This window comes from Bufo gargarizans, chromosome 2 (genome assembly GCF_014858855.1).
Source record: "Bufo gargarizans isolate SCDJY-AF-19 chromosome 2, ASM1485885v1, whole genome shotgun sequence".
Lineage (NCBI taxonomy): Eukaryota > Metazoa > Chordata > Amphibia > Anura > Bufonidae > Bufo > Bufo gargarizans.
The window spans coordinates 545,191,550-545,211,570 of NC_058081.1; the positions used below are offsets into that span (position 1 = coordinate 545,191,550).

A 20,021-nucleotide genomic window follows, 5' to 3' on the forward strand; every position below is an offset into this window, starting at 1 on the left:
CTTGGGAAAACCCAATAAAAATAAATTTTTAAGGAAATTATATTATAGGTATATCACACACCTGCCTCAATCAATTTTTTGGGGGGGCAACTGGTATATCACACCAGCGGAAATTATTTGTTCCAATAGCGTTTGTCCCTCTGTATAGCTGCGGTATCTCAGCAGAACCGCACACAACTGCTCCACACAGCAACTTCTCCCTACACTGGCAAAAGACTGAATGTAAAATGGCGGCCAGATAGGGTTTATTTATAGGGTAGGGGGTGTGTCCATGTGCTGATACGTCTCAATTGGCTGTCCTGTACCACCTGATGGATGTGTCATGGATCAAAGTTCGGTGCTATGCAAAAGAATATGGCGCGTGCGAATATCGCCATATGTTTGTGAACAAGCAAAGTTTGCTGCGAAATGACCGTCGGGCGAACCGCAAGGCCATCTCTATAAATCAGACCTGAAACAAATTTAGCAAAATCCGCTCATCTCTAATAATTATGTAAAGTTGTTCTACAGAGGAACAAAAGAAGCAGAAACCGGATTACTTGCAGCAATGAAATAGATAGCTGAATTTAGTTGTGATCAGTAACTTCTTTGTCACACATCTTGACCCACTGATAGTAATTTTACATACAATAATAATAATTGCAACATCATTTTACCAGAGAGTTTACTATTCTATGGTATTTGAGAATGTTATTTACAGAATTCAATTACCTTGGCCTTGGAATCTTGAAACGTTTTCATAAAAATATGTTTAGGCAAGTGGCTGGTAATTAGACGTGGCTGTCCGTCGCTTAGTTTCAGTCTTTGAGCAATACCCAAGCATTCAATCCAAGGTACTCTGTCCCAGTTTGGTACAGTCTTGTTCCATGTCGGGTCTCCATTCTTTTGGATGAGGCTTAAAATTTCTATCATCCACGTAGTGCCTACAAATTATTCTTATTTAAACACTTAACATGTAAATTACTTCTAGTTATTCATGCATCACTTTGTTTATTTCTCCTATTGATAAGTATTAAATGATTAACCCCTTCAGGACCAAGCCCGTTTTAACCATAAAGGGCTTGTCTCACTTCAGTAAATAGCATTTACTGTGTAGACAAAGTGAATACAAGGAACTTACTAATGTATTGTGATTGTTCACATTGCTTCCTGTGTTGGCTAGATTCATTTTTCTATCACATTATACACTGCTCGTTTCCATGGTTACAACCACCCTGCAATCCAGCAGTGATAGTCATACTTGCACACTATAAGAAAAAGCACTACGGACTGCAGGGTGGCCGTAACCATGGAAACGAGCAGTGTATAATGTGATGGAAAAATGAATCTAGCCAACAAAGAACACAATATGGATAGTCACAATACATTCTAGTGCATGCGCATTCACTCCTGGCCCTGGCCACCTAGTCAGTGCTGAGCAGTCTCTGGCACAAGTACAGGGCACACACTACAGCCCTGTAACTGTGCTATACAGAGACGCTCCAACATTTAGGACTATCACAGCTGTGTCCAAGCTTATCTGGAGCTGGAACACCGAACTGTAAGCATCTTATGGAAACACATAAGGAGATATCAGCATTCATATTCTCATATACTCTGTGCAGACAGCAACATGTAAGTTACCTTTCTTCTAAAATACTCCCTTATTTCTACTTACAAAATGTATCCAACCAATGATATTATAATTTCTTTCATGCTAAACACCAAGGAGATCATTTATCAAACTGGTGTAAAGTAGAACTGGCTTAGTTGCCCATAGCAACCAATCAGATTCCACCTTTCATTTTGGACAGCCCCTCTGGAAAGTGAAAATAAAAATTAGATTCGTTGCTATGGGCAACTAAGCCAGTTCTACTTTACACCAGTTTTATAAATGACCCCCCCCCCCAAGTTACCACTTTTGTATACCCTATATGCTGGGAAGGTTTGGTGTACATGGTTTACATCTATATATATACTCCAAACCATATCTATGTACATGGTTTACAAATATATATATATATATAGACAAAATCAAAATAAATTAATTTCTTATTTATTTATTTTATATAAAATGTATTAAATACTCCTTGTGAAACATAATTTTAAATGTCATAACATCCTAACATTGCTGTTTTCAATATGAAATAAACTTGGATGAATGGTTTGGGCACAATTGGGGACAGTTCATAATGCCTTCTTTTGGCACTGATTTTAGAGGGTTTTGGTGTCATTTATCAAACTGATGTAACATGGAACTGGCTTAGATGTTCCTATCAACCAATCAAATTTGATCTTTCATTTTCCAAAGGAGCTGTCAAAAATGAAAGGTCAAATCTGATTGGTTGCTATTGGAAACTAAGCCAGTTCTACTTTGCACCAATTTGATAAATTAACCCATTTATGTCTCAAAATCAGCTCCAAAATATGCCTCCCAACAGCCTTCCATTGGTTAAAATGTGAAGCAAATTTGTTATTATTAAGCGTATGAAAAAAAAATTGGGGTAGATTTATCAAACTGGTGTAAAGTATAGCTGGCATAGTTGCGCATAACAACCAATCATTTTCCACCTTTCATTTTTGACAGCTACTTTGGAAAGCTGTCCTGTCTTGGTGTGTAAACTGAAATGATGCAGCTTCTTATTGAAATGATCAACCATTGTTACAAAAAAAAAAACATAAACAAGCAAAACCCTACTTGAAACAACAGCAAAAAAAATGGACAAAAAGGCAACACAGGTATTTTGTGCCATTTTTTTCTCAATGCATTATTATAAATCTGGTAAGGGTAGTGTTGGGCGAACATGCTCAGCCGAACACTAGTTCGGCTCGAGACTCGCTATGCTTGAGCTCGATGCTTGAGTCAGTGTATTTAAATCTACTTTAGCCTCTATTTCTGAAAAGTTTCTGCAACCAAACTCAAAACCTTCTACATTACAGCCAAGAATGTTAACCACTACACTATAGAACTGTATGGCCAGTTACAAAAAATAAAATAAAAAATGAAATATGAGACTTATGCTTTATAGGAATAGTTACTAGTAGTAAGTATTCCTATATAGCAGAAGTCTCATATTTTTTTATGTTTTTTGTAACTGGCCATGCAGATCTATAGTGTAGCTGTTAAGGTTCTTGGCTGTAATATAGAAGGAAATATAAGACTAGTAGTAAGTATTCCTATAGTGCAAAAGTCTCATATTTTTATTTTTTTTAAGTAACTGGCCATGCAGTTCTATAGTGTAGTGGTCAAGGTTATTGGCTAAAATGTAGAAGGTTGTGAGTTCAAATCCTTCCAGAAGCCTTTTAGAAATAGAGGGTAAATTAAATTTATATATTTCAGATTTTTTTAGTACTTGTAAAAAATGTCTAATTACAAAAAATGTATAGGAAAAAAATATTTATAGACTTCTGATATATATGAATGCATAATATGTGGGAAACTACTACTGATGTTTTAGCCGTAATACAGTACAGACCAAAAGTTTGGACACACCTTCTCATTCAAAGAGTTTTCTTTATTTTCATGACTATGAAGGCATCAAAATTATGAATTAACACATGTGGAATTATATACATAACAAACAAGTGTGAAACAACAGAAAATATGTAATATTCTAGGTTCTTCAAAGTAGCCACCTTTTGCTTTGATTACTGCTTTGCACACTCTTGGCATTCTCTTGATGAGCTTCAAGAGGTAGTCACCTGAAATTGTCTTCCAACAGTCTTGAAGGAGTTCCCAGAGATGCTTAGCACTTGTTGGCCCTTTTGCCTTCACTCTGCGGTCCAGCTCACCCCAAACCATCTTGATTGGGTTCAGGTCCGGTGACTGTGGAGGCCAGGTCATCTGGCGCAGCACCCCATCACTCTCCTTCATGGTCAAATAGCCCTTACTTTCAAGGTTTTCCCAATTTTTTGGCTGACTGACTGACCTTCATTTCTTAAAGTAATGATGGCCACTCGTTTTTCTTTAATTAGCTGCTTTTTTCTTGCCATAATACAAATTCTAACAGTCTATTCAGTAGGACTATCAGCTGTGTATCCACCTGACTTCTCTTTAACGCAACTGATGGTCCCAACCCCATTTATAAGGCAAGAAATCCCACTTATTAAACCTGACAGGGCACACCTGTGAAGTGAAAACCATTTCAGGGGACTACCTCTTGAAGCTCATCAAGAGAATGTCAAGAGTGTGCAAAGCAGTAATCAAAGCAAAAGGTGGCTACGTTGAAGAACCTAGAATATGACATATTTTCAGTTGTTTCACACTTGTTTGTTATGTATATAATTCCACATGTGTTAATTCATAGTTTTGATGCCTTCAGTGTGAATCTACAATTTCCATAATCATGAAAATAAAGAAAACTCTTTGAATGAGAAGGTGTGTCCAAACTTTTGGTCTGTACTGTATATCTACATATATTATAATATATTTTAAATATATAATAATATATGTAAATATATTATGGCTAAAAACTTTAGCATCTATTTCTGAAAAGTTTCTGACGGGATTTAAACTCACAACCTTCTACATTTATTTATACAGAAGATTATTTGCGGACTATACGCCAATACAGGAAATCATGCTTTTTTGCCTCCCCTTTACTGAGAAACCCATAGTTGTCATGTGTGCAGAGTTTGCCAGTAGTAGTTATCTTAGTCCCCTTCACTGAGAAACCCAAAATTGTCATGTGTGCAGAGTGTGCCAGTAGCATTGGCATACCAATGGGGGGAGGGGTGCAGTCCGCCCCGGGTGCCCGTTTTTAGGGGTGTGCCAGAAGCAATTAGTAGTGATGAGCAGCAGGGGCAATATTCGAATTCGCAATATTTTGCAAACATTTGGGCCAATATTCGTCATAAATTTGCAAATTTGAGAATTCACCATTATTTTCTTGATTGCGAAGTGGATCACTTTTGCTACATTTCTCAAGCTGCTAGAAGTTTCCTGAGACTGGAGAAAATGGTTGGCACTGCAGAACATTACATAGCTTTATATGCAGATAGAGTGCTCCAATATATTCAGGATTGCGTAAATTGGCAATTAATGATGCACATATTTTGGCGCAATACATGCAACTTCACATTTTAGCAGGTCTGACTACATATTACTGATTGGTGCACTAAGTATTGTTGTGAACTTGTGACATCACAGCACTATTTCTGTAGCATGTATGTATGGACAGCAAAACCTATCAGCTACAGTATATCACTATCTAACCTACACTGACTATCTCCCACTAACTATCTGTATTATATATATATAAGCTAACTAACTATCTAATGTACTGACACAGGAAAGCAGAGAGCACAGCAATAACACTGCTGTCTCTCTCAGACCAGTGCAGCCGTACTAAGCGCAGCCTAGGGGGAGGCTGGCATGATAGGTTTGGGGACGAGGGGACGGCGGGGTTAACAGGCGGGCGGAATCAGGTAGGAAAAGGTTAAGGTTAGGGGGCCGGGTTAGCAGAGGGGGGGGGGGCGGAGTTAGGGATTTAAAAGAGGTAGAGGCGGGAAGAGCGGGCGCCATTTTAGGGTAGAAAACTCGTGGTGTGCTCGTGCGTGCGCTATGGAGGCGATGCTGAATAGATTGCGGGCGGCGGCAGAGTCCCGGGGCCCTGAGTGGTTGGAGGCACAGGTGGCGGCGGTGCTCGGTGGGGAGGATGCAGGCGCGGCTGGCTTGACACCGGAGGGCAGACGGCCGCGGCGGGCACGGCCGCCGGCGCGCCTTAGCCCGAGTGAGACCCCACGGGCTCGGCGCCGGATTGGGAGCCCCTCCAGGGACCCTCCACGTCGGGGAGGCTCTGCTAGAGCTCCGGCAGCGGCCTCCCGGCGTGGGAGGAATCCCGTTGTACGGCGGAGCCCAGCGCAGGGCAGGGGTTCCCCCCCCTGCTTTTACCAGCTTGCGGCGAGGGATCGGGACCAGGACCTGCGGGATCCCCCCTGTCACCTGTGGGTGGGAGGCCTGCGCGGCGAGGGAGCGTGCGGCAGAGCGGTCACGAGGCTGGGCTGGCTGCTGGAGCGCAGGGGTCCAGGCCTTGGGAGGAAGATAGAGGCGGGGAGAGCGCTGGTAGGTGCCAGCCAGAAGAGGTGTCGTCGCCATCATCGTGCGCACCCAGCACTGTGGAGGCTGGGGTGCTGGGAGTCGGATCCGTGATTGTGTCGGCGCAGGAGGACGTGGCCGTGCTGAGAGGAGATCGTCTGGAGTCAGGACTGACGGCTGCGGGGTCCACAGCGCCTGGGCAGCCAGGTAAGAACACTGCGGGATCTCTGTGTGCGTTGTCAGGGGCCCCCTGGGGGGGGGCTGGGGGGAGTCCCGGTGAGTTGGTGGGGGGTCTGAGTCAGTTGTTGGGGAGTCTGGCGGGGTGGGTTGCGGGTCTTGGGGGTGCGGGTTTGTCTTCCCTGCCGGCGTGGGGGGTTGGGGGGGGCCCCGTGGTGCCGGTGCTGGGGGGAGCTGGGGGGGCTGGTGCTACGGTGCGGGGGGGGAGGCGGTGTCAGTGCAGACACAGGCGGGTGGTGAAGAGGAGCGTCGGAAGGTGGACGATACGGCCCAAGGGGAGGTGTACGTTTGTTTTGAGGGTCCCTTGGGGGCGCATTTGAAGGCGGATGTGGGAGCGGATTTGGAAAGGGGAATATGTTGAGATATTTTCGTTGTTGCCTTTGGAGAGATTTCAGTTAGATAGGTCGCGGCGGGAGGAGGGGAAGAAGGAGGAGGAGGAAAAGCGTCGGTATCGGTTGATTCCGCGTACCTTCTCTAATTGGTTGCAGGCGTTTGCTATCCTGGCGAGCGTCATTGGGGAAAAGGCGCCGGAGTGCTGCTCCGCTTTGTTTTGTTACATGGACGCGATCGGGGAAGCGTATCGGGTGTATGGGGGTGTGGGCTGGCTGCGCTATGATGAGCAGTTTCGGCAGAGGAAGGCGGTCCGTCCGAATATGCGATGGGACCATAAAGATATTGGTTTGTGGATGCGGGTGGCGGCGCCAGGGCGGCAGGGGCAGTCCTTTCGGGGGGACGCGGGTAGTGGGGCGGGACAGTCTGGACTGTCCACAGCGGCGGCAAAGGGGTTGTGCTTCCTTTTTAATGAAGGAAACTGCAGGTTTGGAGCGAAGTGTAAGTTCAAGCACGAGTGCACGGCCTGTGGGGGGGCTCATGGGGTGTCCAGGTGTTTTCGGAGCGGTAGGCCGCGGGGAGGGGATTCAGGTGGAAAAGGGGGTGACGCCGGTGCGGGTGGGAAGGATGGAGCCGTTTTAAAATAGATATCCGGTGCGGGCGGCGGCTCAGTTATTGTTGGATGGTTTTAGTTTTGGTTTTAGGATCCCGTCGGACGCAGGTCCCACCAGGTTCACTGGTAGGAATTTGCGGTCAGCAGGGGAGCATGCGGACGTAGTGTCCGATAAGCTGAGGAAGGAGGTGTTGATGGGGCGGATGGATGGCCCGTTTGCAGAGCCGCCGTTGGCTGACTTTAAGGTTTCACCGGTGGGGGTGGTGCCTAAAAAGGAGCCGAACAAGTTTCGGCTGATTCATCACTTGTCCTTTCCGAAAGGGGCGTCGGTCAACGAGGGTATTGATCCTGACTTGTGTTCGGTGGTCTATACCTCGTTTGATGCGGCTGTGGCGTGGGTGCGGCGTTTGGGTCCGGGTACGCTGTTGGCAAAGACGGACATCGAGGCGGATTTTCGGTTGCTCCCGGTTCATCCAGATAGTTTGCATCTTTTGGGATGTTACTGGGATGGGGGTTTTTATGTGGATAGGTGTCTGCCGATGGGCTGTTCGTTGTCATGTGCTTACTTTGAGGCGTTTAGCTCCTTTCTGGAATGGGTGGTGGTGGATGTTTCGGGTTGTCGGTCGGTCATCCATTACCTGGATGATTTCTTGTGCTTGGGACCGGCTGGCTCGCAGGTGTGTCAGTTGTTGCTTTCTACGTTGCAGTCGGTGTTTTCGTCTTTTGGGGTGCCGCTGGCGGATGGGAAGACGGTGGGGCCCACGACTGAGTTGAGTTTTTTGGGGATTGTTTTGGACACGGTAGCTATGGAGTGTCGGTTACCGGAGGATAAGTTGTGCGACTTGAGGGGGGAGGTTGACAGGGCGAGGAGGTCTGTTAAGATTCGTTTGAGGGATTTACAGTCGTTGTTGGGGAAGTTGAATTTTGCGTGTCGGATTATGCCGATGGGTCGGATTTTTTGCAGGCGGTTGGCGGCTGCGACCGCGGGGGTGACGGCAGCGCATCATTTTATTAGATTGGGGCGGGAGTTGCGGCGTGATCTGGAGGTCTGGGCTCGGTTTTTGGCGGAGTTTAATGGGAGGGCGTTGGTGTTGGGAGATGCGGTGGACAGCGTGGATTTTGAGTTGTTTTCGGATGCGGCAGGGGGGGTTGGTTTTGGGGTTTACTGTCACGGGCAGTGGTGCGCTGATCGCTGGCCTGGGTCTTGGGAGGAGAGGGGTTGGACCGGGAATGTGGCCTTGTTGGAGCTGTTTCCTATTGTGTTGGCCTTGGAGTTGTGGGGGAACGTGTTTCGCAACCAGAAGGTGAGGTTTCATTGTGATAACATGGGGGTGGTGCAGGTGATTAATAGTTTGTCGGCTTCATCTCCCCCGGTAGTTAAGTTATTACAGCATATGGTGTTGCGATGTTTGGAGCTGAATGTGTGGGTGGTGGCGGTCCATGTTCCAGGTGTTTCTAACGGTATTGCGGATGCTCTTTCTCGTTCGCAGTGGGAGCGCTTTCGGCAGCTGGCACCGGAGGCGGAGGTCGTCGGGTTGGAGTGTCCGGTGCTGTTGTGGGAGGTCTTGGAGATACTGTGAGTGGGTTGTTCAGGGCTTCATTGTTGACCGGGACGTGGGCGGCGTATGAGGGGGCCTGGGAGTGTTGGGTTGGGTGGTGCGACATGCTGGGTGTGGGGGTGGATGCAGGTGAGGTCCCCTTGTTGTTGTTCTTGGGGGTGAAGAAGGAGGAAGGGTGGTCGGTGGCGCGGGTGAACAAGTGCATGTCTGGGCTGGCGTTTGGCTTCAAGTTGCGGGGGTTGGTTGACTGTACTAAGGCTTTTGTAGTGCGGCAGGTGCTGAAGGGTTGGAGGCGGGGCTGTCGGTCGGCGGACAGGCGGTTGCCCGTGTCTTTCGAGCTGTTGTTGAGTCTGGGGGGGGGCGTTTGGAGGGGGTATGTAGCTCTGGGGGGGAGGTTCGCTTGTTTAAAGCGGCTTTTTCGCTGGCCTTTTTTGGGGCTTTTCGTTTAGGGGAGCTGGTGAGCGGGAGTGTTAGTTGTGCCGGGGGGTTGAGGGATGAGGATGTGGAGGTGCTGCAAGACAGGGTGGTGGTTCGTTTGCGGAAGTCGAAAATGGATCAGGAGGGGAGGGGGTGTAGTATTTGCCTGTTTGCAGTGCCGGGTTGCTCGATGTGCCCGGTTCTTTGTGTAGGTCGGTATCGGTTTGGGGGGGGGGGGTCGGGAGGGGCCCCCCTGTTGCGCCATGCGGATGGGTCCTTTTTGTCCAGATTCCAGTTCGTAGCGGTGTTGAAGCGGTGCTTGGGGGAATTGGGAGTGGATCCGAAGCGTTATACGGGTCACTCGTTTCGGATTGGGGCGGCGACGGAGGCGGCCCGACTGGGTATGGGCGAGGAGGTTATTAAGAGGATTGGGAGGTGGGAGTCGGGACGTTTTCGTTCGTATGTCCGCTTAGGAGGTCTGTAGGGGCGGTGGTTTTGGGGCCCTGGCAGTAATGAGTGTTTTGTCTGTTTTTTCATTGCAGGTGGTTCTCCGGCTCTGGTGTGGATTATCGGCCATTCGTTTGTGTTTTGGGGGGCGTTGAGGGCGGATGTGAGGCCTAATGGTCGTCAATTGGGCTTTGATAGGGAGGTGGCGGCCATCCGGTGGCTGGGTTACAGAGGTATGTTGTGGGGGGGGGGGTGTTGAGGGAGGTTCACAGGTTCGTTCAGCTGGACCGGCCTCTGGACGTTTTGGTGTTGCATGCAGGGGGGAATGACTTAGGCATGAAACCGGTTAGGGAGCTGATCAGGGACGTTAAGTTCGACCTGTTACGGTTATGGGCGTTGTTTCCCGGGATGGTGGTGGTATGGTCTGATATAGTGCCCAGGCGGCGTTGGCGCGAGGCGCGTTCGGTGGAACGGATTAATAAGGCCCGGATTAAGGTGAACAGGGCGGTTGGGAAGTTTATGGCGCGGAATGGGGCGGTGGTGGTGCGGCATTTGGAGCTGGAATCCGGTATTGGTGAGTTTTGGAGGGCGGACGGTGTCCACCTCAATGCGGTGGGCATCGATTTGTGGTCGTTAGGTTTGCAGGGTGGGATTGAGCGAGCCCTGGGTGTGTGGAGGGCCGCGCAAGCTTGAGGTTGAGGGTCAAGTTGCGCGTCTGTGGCGGTAGGAGGTCCTGGAAGACGGTGGTAGGGCTTGGTGTTTGTGGATGGGAGGGCCTCAAACGGTGGGGCTGTACTCCCAGGTGTGGAAAGTTGGTTGGTTTCAGCGGGTGACCATCACTCGGTGTCTCCGAGCTGGAGTGATACGGCTGGAGGCAGGGTGGCTTAACCGGGTGTTTGGGGCATCAGCTGGAATCGAATCAGGGGCTTCTAGGACCTCCTTCGTCAAGGTTTATATTTATATGGTATATTGTTATTTATATTATTATATGGAGTTTATATGTTATGTTTGTATTAATAAAAGGCTGCTGTGGCCATTTAATTCCAACTCACGGTGTGGCGTCATTTGTTGGTGGGTTGGTAGGTGGGGGGTAAGGTAATGTGGGGAAAATGAGGTGGTAAGGTGGGCGTGAAGGACCCGAGAGAATTCCCCATAACCTTATCATGCAAAAAACTGCAGAAAGTGGCTGCTGGGGAGGTTCTTGTATAGTAAGGGGTAGGCAACTTTCCTATTGGTTGCTAGAGATGTTGCTAAGCTCAAACAAAGACATTGCAGCTTTCTCATTGGCCCACAACCAAGAAGGGATAGCACTATATTCTAAATCTTCTCGAAGTGGCGATATTCGCAATTAAAATTTGCGATTCGATTATTCGCGCCCAACACTAGCAATGAGTGCTTTCATTAATACAGAAGGAAGCAATCATTGCTGGAGCACTGGGAGCTGCCGTCCTGTCACTCACTGACCGCTCAGCTTCCCATGCGTCTTCTCTTCTTCAGACCGATGAACTGAATCGTGAAGAAGGGAGCCTTCTGCTCCCTGCTCCACTATTCAGCCTGTAGACACAGTTCATGCTGCTGGCCTGTGTGGGAGGAATCTCTGTGGGAGGAATCAGCCTGTGTTCCTCTCACACAGCGCTGCACAGCGATCTTTGTCTGCAGGGGAGAGCTGAATGTGAGCATCAGTAACGGGACAAGAAGAGTAGTTACTGATTTTGTGTTATATTAACACAGATGGGGGTTACTTCTGTGAAGGGGACACAGAGGACTTTAGTACTATGAAGGGGGCACAGAGGGCAATACTGCTATGAAGGGGGCACAAAGGGCATTACTACTGTGAAGGGGGCACAGAGGGCTTTACTATTATGTTAAGGCACAGAGGGCATTACTACTGTGAAGGGGACACAGAGGGCTTTACTACTGTGAAGGGGAACAGATGGCTTTACTACTATGAAAGGTCACAATGGGCATTAATACTCTGACATGGGCACAGAGGGGATTAGTACTGTGAATGTGGCACAGAGGGCATTAATAATGTGAAGGGGCACAGGGGGCATTACTAATGTAAAGGGGGCACAGAGGGCTTTACTAATGTGAAGGAGGCATAGAGAGCTTTACTACTGTGAAAGGGGCACAGAGAGCTTTACTACTGTGAAAGGGGCACATAGGGCATTACTACTGTTAGGGGCACATAAGGCATTACTACTATGAAGGAGACACAGAGGGCATTACTACTATGAAGGGGGCACAGAGGGCATTACTACTGTGAAGAAGGAACAATGGGCATTATTACTGCAAAGGGGGCACAGAAGGCTTTACTACAATAAAAGGGCAAAATTGGCATTACTACTTTGGAGAGGGCATGGAGGGGATTAGTACTGTGAAGGTGGCACTGAGGGCATTACTAATGTGAAGGGGCACAGGGGGCATTGCTAATGTGAAGGGGGCACAGAGGGCTTTACTACTGTGAAGGGGGTACAGAGGGATTTACTTCTGTGAAGGCGGCACAGAAGGCTTTACTACTGTGAAAGGGGCACAGAGGGCTTTACTACTGTGAAGGGGCACAGAAGGCTTTACTACTGTGAAGGGGGCACAGAGGGCTTTACTACTGTGAAGGGGGCACAGAAGGCATTACTACTGTGAAGGGGCACAGAAGGCATTACAACTGTGAAGGAGGGCACTTAGGGCTTTAATATTGCAAAGGGGGCACAGAGGTCTTTACTACTGTGAAGGGAACACAGAAGGCATTGCTAATGTGAAAGGGGCACAGAGGGCTTTACTACTGTGAAGGGAGAACAGAGTGAATTAGTACTTTGAAGGGGACACAGAGGGCATTACTACAGGTGAATGGGCATAACTGTTATGGGGTACAGAGTTGGCATTACTACCGTGAAGACGGGCAATGTGAGCATTTCTACTATAAAGGGGGCACAATGTGCATTACTATTGTGAAGGGAGCACAGAATGAATTATTAGTGTGAATAGGGCACAATGGGCTTTACTACTGTGAAGGGGGCACAGAGGGCATTACTCATGTGAAGGGGCATAACTGTTATTGGGTACAGAGTGGGGATTACTACAGTGAAGGGGGAATACTCAGCATTACTTCTATGAAGGGGGCACAATGGGCATTACTACTGTGAAGAGGACAGAGAGGGCATTACTACTGTGAATGGGCAACAGAGGGCATTTCTACCGGGAAGGAAGCACAGAGGGCAATGCTGCTGTGAAGGTGGCATTAAGGTCATTACTACTGTGAATGGGGCACAGAGGGCATTTCTACTGTGAATGGGGCACAGAGGACATTACTACTGTGAATAGGGCACAATTGGCAGTACTACTGTGAAGGGGACACAGAGGGCATTGCTACTGTGCAAGGGGCACAGTGGGCATTACTCCTGTGAAGAGGCATAACTGTTATGGAGCAAAGAGTAAGCATTACTAATGTGAAGGGGGCACAACGGACATTAGTACTGTGAAGGGGGCACAGAGGGCACTACTGTTAAGAGGGCACAGAGGGTAAAACTAGTGTGAAGGGGGCACAGAGGGAATTACTACTGTGAAGAGGGCACAGAGAGAATTACTACTGTGAAGGGGCATACCTGTTATGGGGGAGCAGTGAGGGCATAAGTACTCTGAAACTGTACATTGACGACATGGAGGGGGAACATTTTGCACAGTGCAGAGCAGATCATGACAAGCAACTTACCATTGGATGTCTCGATCTGCTCTGCCCTGCTTTGCTATCCCAGAGGCTAAAACTGATTCTACTACAATGATGTAGTGTCCTGAAACACACTGCTTAATGTTGTGATTGTGTTTCATGTAAACTGTGCTTGCAAATCTGTTCTCATGAAGTTGCATAGGGAGGAGGAGGTTCTGGCAAGCCGCCCAGGGCTAACTCTGCCCTACACTCAGTGTGTGCACAGTGCAGGAAGAAGAAGGTCAGTGTGTGATAATGTCTGAGGACAAGCTGAACCTCAGCAGCCATTTTGCAGAGGTATAAAAGCTCCATACTTAGTTCCATGTACAAGCCCATAAAAACGAAAAGATTACAGTATCTCCAGGCAACTCAGAGAGGGGATGAGTATATTGACAAAGGAAGGTAACTGTCATTTATCAGACTCCAGACTCCTTTGCATTAGGTGGAGAGATCTCAAACTACAAGCTATCCATCACAAAAAGGCCATTTGTCAGAGTATAGTATTCGGAAGTATAGGATTATACTGGACAGCGAAGATAGTTCATCCCTCCAGCCTGGAGAAACAAGAGAGAGAAAGACTGATTGTTATAGAGGACAATTCCTTATGCAACTTCTGGGAACTTGTGAATCACTGTGAAAGCTGCCTTTATGTAAATGACTGTTGCATACCTTGATGATCCGTGGAACAGCTTCAGTAAAGTACTGGGCATTTATTAAAAGATCTAGTCTCCCTTATTCTATATCATCATTACTACCAGCAACATTTGCACCTAATGGTGCTGGCATCACGAACCAGGGGCCCAGCCACAAAAGCACCTTACACCAATTACCATCAAGGGCACTTCAACCAACATCTGGCTGTTGTTCCCTGCAACCGAGAGTGCCCCGGAGGATTTTGTGCTGTCTTCCCACCCACCTCACTGCCGGCCCCAAAGGACAACTAAACGGTGAGTACTACGATCCTTGGCACCTTATCACTAGTATGCTCACGCGCGCATCCTCCATAGGGAGCCCTGGCTTGTTGCATGAATTGGCGTCACTATGAACAGGATTCGTGCAATATAACTGTGTGCCATTGCTTTATGAGAATAAGCCCCACTTGTTTGCCTGAGAGACTGTCAATGTGCTTTAATACAGTGCAAACTTAATACAGAGCAGAACTGTCCAAATATATATATTGAGAGTTGCCTGGATATGCAGTACTAGTCACCTGTTATTAAACTGCAGTGTCAAATCGCTAATTTCTGTGTCATTGTCATTGCTTGCTGTCAGTGAATGGACTTTTCTATGCATCTAAAATGGCCACCTGAAGTCTCTTTATTAGTTGTGCTGTGCTATTGTTGTGAGGCCACGCCCCCTATAAAGCGGGAAAAGGTAAGCCAATCCGCTTATGCAAAATAACTTTTTACAATTGTGCCAATACTAACGCTGCTACTTATACTTGCAAATCAGCGCCGCCACTCCTGCCTTGCAAACGGACCTACGGGGAGGGCCGCACATGAGAAAGGAGTGTGACGTGTGCGCGCACGCTTAAGAGACGTGAGAATACGTGAGGGTGAATGGAAAGAAAAAAATAGGGAGACCAACAACCCTTTTCCACAGAACAAATATAATCGTGTTCCGATTCCCCTGCAACCTGAGAACCTTCCAGGAATGTCAGAGTGAGGGCCGCTGGGAAGAAGTAACCTTAAGTGGAACTGTTTGGGAGCATAATCTGCCTTACAGAGCACCATACTGCTCTATATTAAGTTGTCACAATGACTCTTAAAGGACCAGACACCTAAAAAGTAGCAGTTGCCCATACCAATGCAACACAAAAAAGTGTGTAAAACTATATTTAACCTGCAGCATTTTGAAGGCCTGTCATTGCCATGTCTGAACAAGGAAATAGGATAGTGAGCAGCCTGACCTTAACAGGTCCCCTGCAGTAGCCGCAGCTGGTCCTAATGCATCACCAGCCACTGTAGCACCAAGCATGATGCCTTTAACAATGCCTTATTTCTTTAGAGCTCCCTGGTTCCGACAATAAGTGGAGGAAGCTCATACTTTAAGGGAATTTAAAGAAAAAATGTTGGCTATATGTACCCTGTGTCAGCAGAACAGCAAATGGAAATCCTCATTGCTCAATTGGAAGGAGCTGCGCTCAGAGAAGTGAAGTCCTGGCCAAGCTCAGAGAGAAAAACATTGAAGCAGATAATTGAACGACTCTACACCACCTTCGAACCCAGGACTGTGTCAGAGGTCAAGATGAGATTCTTCAGCATGAGACAGCAGCCTGGTGAGTCCCCTTAGAGACTTTGTTACAAACCAGAAGTGGACAGGCACTCATAGTTGGAGTCTCCGTTGAGATAACACCAATCCAAAATGTATTGCATTAAAATTTTAAATATGTGTATACATAAAAATAGTAAAACAATTAATATAAAAATTTGTATAAAAATTAGTATACAAACAGTAGTAACAGTTGGAGCACTTTGACATAACAGGTATCATAGATCAAGTTGATATCCATAATCTATTAGGGATAGTTGTATTGCTCCCAATGGCAAAAGTGCTCTTTTTGTCTTCATTAGTATTTATTCACTGTTAGTATATTCCTGATATTCCACATAGGTTAGTCCTGAAAACCAGCTTAGTATGGTCAATATCAGTTAAATGTTCATGTGTCTAAACCCTATCAAAAGTTAGTAGAGGGTTAATAGTCTCTTGATATTACCCCAACTTTGGTATAAAAGACCGGACTCATACAATGCGAGTGGAACCACTGAGGAAGAAGAAGTATTTACTTCGAAACGTGTCTGGTGTCACAATTGACCACTCGCTGTTAATCTTAATACTCTAAAAGCATGGCCATGCATTAAAAAGAATTACAAGGCTGTAAAACAAGTGATTTCACATTTAAACACGTCCTCTCATCTCGCGAGACTCCGAGGTGGGAATAGACGAAACATACGAGACGCCAAGTACACAAGCCGGCCGCTCTTCCGCTCCTGCTCCAACTGCAGAAGTAAGGAACAAGAGCCCACATGAGGGACGCCACAGAAAACAGCCGATAACATTCAACCGTGAGTACGGACAATCAAAAAAAGTGCATAGCCTGTTTATATTGCCACACCATACGCAGAGGCTTCATTAAACAGAAGTATTATTATATGCACCTACTTTGAAGATATCTGGAAATATCAAGAGACTATTAACCCTCTTCTAACTTTTGATAGGGTTTGGACACATGAACATTTAACTGATATTGACTGATATTGACCATACTAAGGACTAACCTATGTGGAATATCAGGAATATACTAACAGTGAATAAATACTAATAAAGACAGAAAGAGCACTTTTGCTATTGGAAGCAATACAACTACTGTATTTTTTGCCCTATAAGATGCAATTTTCCCCCCAAAAAGTGGGGGAAAAATAGCAGGGCGTCTTATGGGGTGAATGCTGCGGCTGTCGGGTGTATCGGCTGAGAGGGAGGAGGGGCTGGGGGTCGGCATCTGGTTCTGTAATGGCAGCGGGGCCCGGTGCAGTATTCTACTACACCGGGCCCCTCTCACAGTATTATAATCATATATAACCTGTAGGTATTGTTAAACTATTCAAATCATCTGAAATCCAGCGCTTGTAGTACTTACTACTAACTTCATAGCAGTCAGGAGGCCAGGCTGGCGGCAGCGTAACTCATTACGTCAAGCGCCTGCTCCGCCCACTTTATGAATGAAGCAGGGGGCGCAGGTGCGTGATGTAGTGAGTCACGCTGCCGACGCCCGCCCGGCCTACTGCCTGCTACGAAGTTAGTAGTAAGTAGTACATGCGCTGGATTTCAGATTATTTGAATAGTTTAACAATACCTGCAAGATAGATATGATTATACTACAGTGAGCGGGGCCCGGTGTAGTAGAATACAGTGACTGCATCGGGCCCCGCTGGCATTACAAAATCAGAGGCTGGCCTCCATTCACTACACAGGGACACTGTTATGGGGGGTCTGTGGATGACACATTAGATAGGATGCTATATATGTGTCATCAACAGATCCCCCCATAGCAATGTCATGCCATCCACAGATGCCCCCATAACAGTGCCATCAACAGATTCCCCCATAACAGTGCCATCCACAGATGCCCCCATAACAGTGCCATCCACAGATGCCCCCATAACAGTGCCATCCATAGATCCCCCATAATAGTGTCATCCACAGACCACCATTAGTTAAAAACCCACCAAAAGCACACCTTTTGGTTCAAATTTTTTTTTCTTATTTTCCTCCTCAAAAGCCTAGGTGCGTCTTATGGGCCGCTGCGTCTTATAGGGTGAAAAATACGGTATCCTCAATAGATTATTGATATCAACTTGATCTATGATACCTGCTTATGTCAAAGTGCTCCAACTGTTACTACTGTTTGTATTCTAATTTTTATACTAATTTTTATATTAATTGTTTTACTATTTTTATGTATATACATATTTTAAATTTTAATGCAATAAATTTTAGATTGGTGTTATCTCAACAGAGACTCCAACTATATGAGTGCCTGTCCACTTTTGGTTTGTAACAATTTAACCATTTTGAAGAGGGTGACTCAAAAAGGACAAGAGCACCAGACCAGGGTGACGGATGAGCCATCTCACAATATTGTTGTAAACAAACTTAGAGACTTTGCATTATCCTTACAGGAAGCCCTGCAAGATGTTATACAGGTAGACCCTCATGAAGCAGAGGATCAAGATAAAACACTGAAAGAACAATTCATTGGAGGTGTTAGGATAGAAACCTTAAAGAGACAGTTAAAAATGCTAGCTGCACAGCACCCAAGTTCTACCTTCCTAGACTTCAAAGAACTAGCCATCAGCATTGTGGGGAAAGACCCACAACCATAACCTGCTAGGCCTGCTGAAATGTCTGTGTATAAGATAACTACATCTCCAAAATGTCACTCTATAGTCAGTCAGAAAGCCCAAGCTCCGGTTCCTGATGTAGTTGCTGCCTTCAGAGAGCAAGTTAACTTCCTAACTAGTGATGAGCAGGAGGTGCTTTATTTGATTTCGAGATATTTCACGAATATTAGATTGAATATTCGTCTTATATTCGTCGAAATCGAATATTCGTCATTATTCTATTTATCACGAATAATATGCGATTTAATTATTCGCGTATTGCGATTTTTTTTTTTAAACTGTATAAGGCAACTTTCCTATTGGTTGGCTATGGCTATTAGCTAATATGTGTATTTTACGAAGTTATAGCAATATAGCGAATATTTGTAAAATACACATATAGACTGCAATTTAACTAATATAGTGCTATAGTATTTTTTTTAATAGTGTACATTTTTTCCAAATCTGAAGTCCAGAAGAGACAAAAAAAATTAGACTATACAAAAAGATTATAGCACTATATTAGTTAAATTGCAGTCTATATGTGTATTTCACAAATATTCACTATATTGCTATAACTTTGTTTTTTAGAATATTCGTCATATTCTAAAACAAGAATATATGGCAATATAGCGAATACAGTGGGATCCGAAAGTTTGGGCACACAGTGATATTTGAGAAGTGGAATGAAGTTTATTGGATTTACAGAAAGTGTGCTATAATTGTTTAAACAAAATTAGGTAGGTGCATAAATTTGGGCACTGTTGTCATTTTATTGATTCCAAAACCTTTAGAACTAATTATTGGAACTCAAATTGGCTTGGTAAGCTCAGTGACCCCTGACCTACATACACAGGTGAATCCAATTATGAGAAAGAGTATTTAAGGGGGTCAATTGTAAGTTTCCCTCCTCTTTTAATTTTCTCTGAAGAGTAGCAACATGGGGGTCTCAAAACAACTCTCAAATGACCTGAAGACAAAGATTGTTCACCATCATGGTTTAGGGGAAGGATACAGAAAGCTGTCTCGGAGATTTCAGCTGTCTGTTTCCACAGTTAGGAACATATTGAGGAAATGGAAGACCACAGGCTCAGTTCAAGTTAAGGCTCGAAGTGGCAGACAAGAAAAATCTCGGATAGACAGAAGCGACGAATGGTGAGAACAGTCAGAGTCAACCCACAGACCAGCACCAAAGACCTACAACATCATCTTGCTTCAGATGGAGTCACTGTGCATCGTTCAACCATTCGGCGCACTTTACACAAGGAGATGCTGTATGCAAGAGTGATGCAGAGGAAGCCTTTTCTCCGCCCACAGCACAAAAAGTGCTGCTTGAGGAGGGCTAAAGCACATTTGGACAAGCCAGCTTCATTTTGGAATAAGGTGCTGTGGACTGATGAAACTAAAATTGAGTTATTTGGCCATAACAAGGGGCGTTATGCATGGAGGAAAAGGAACACAGCATTCCAAGAAAAACGCCTGCTACCTACAGTAAAATCTGGTGTGGTTCCATCATGCTGTGGGGCTGTGTGGCCAGTGCAGGGACTGGGAATCTTGTCAAAGTTGAGGGACGCATGGATTCCACTCAGTATCAGCAAATTCTGGAGACCAATGTCCAGGAATCAGTGACAAAGCTGAAGCTGCGCCGGGACTGGATCTTTCAACAAGACAACAACCCTAAACACTGCTCAAAATCCACTAAGGCATTTATGCAGAGGAACAAGTACAACGTTCTGGAATGGCCATCTCAGTCCCCAGACTGGTGTGACTTAAAGAGAGCTGTCCATGCTCGGAAGCCATCAAACCTGAATGAACTAAAGAT

General features: G+C 46.0%; 1 protein-coding gene across 3 annotated transcripts in view; it reads right to left on the reverse strand.

Annotated features, from left to right (window-relative positions):
* LOC122926652 (sulfotransferase 2B1-like) overlaps positions 1-20,021 on the reverse strand; it is a 98,582-nt gene that overhangs the window by 43,738 nt on the left and 34,823 nt on the right. For all 3 annotated transcript variants that reach the window (XM_044278084.1, XM_044278085.1, XM_044278086.1), the window contains one exon: positions 712-923. In XM_044278084.1, the coding sequence (XP_044134019.1) occupies positions 712-923 (212 nt within the window). The remainder of the gene's footprint in view (positions 1-711; positions 924-20,021) is intronic.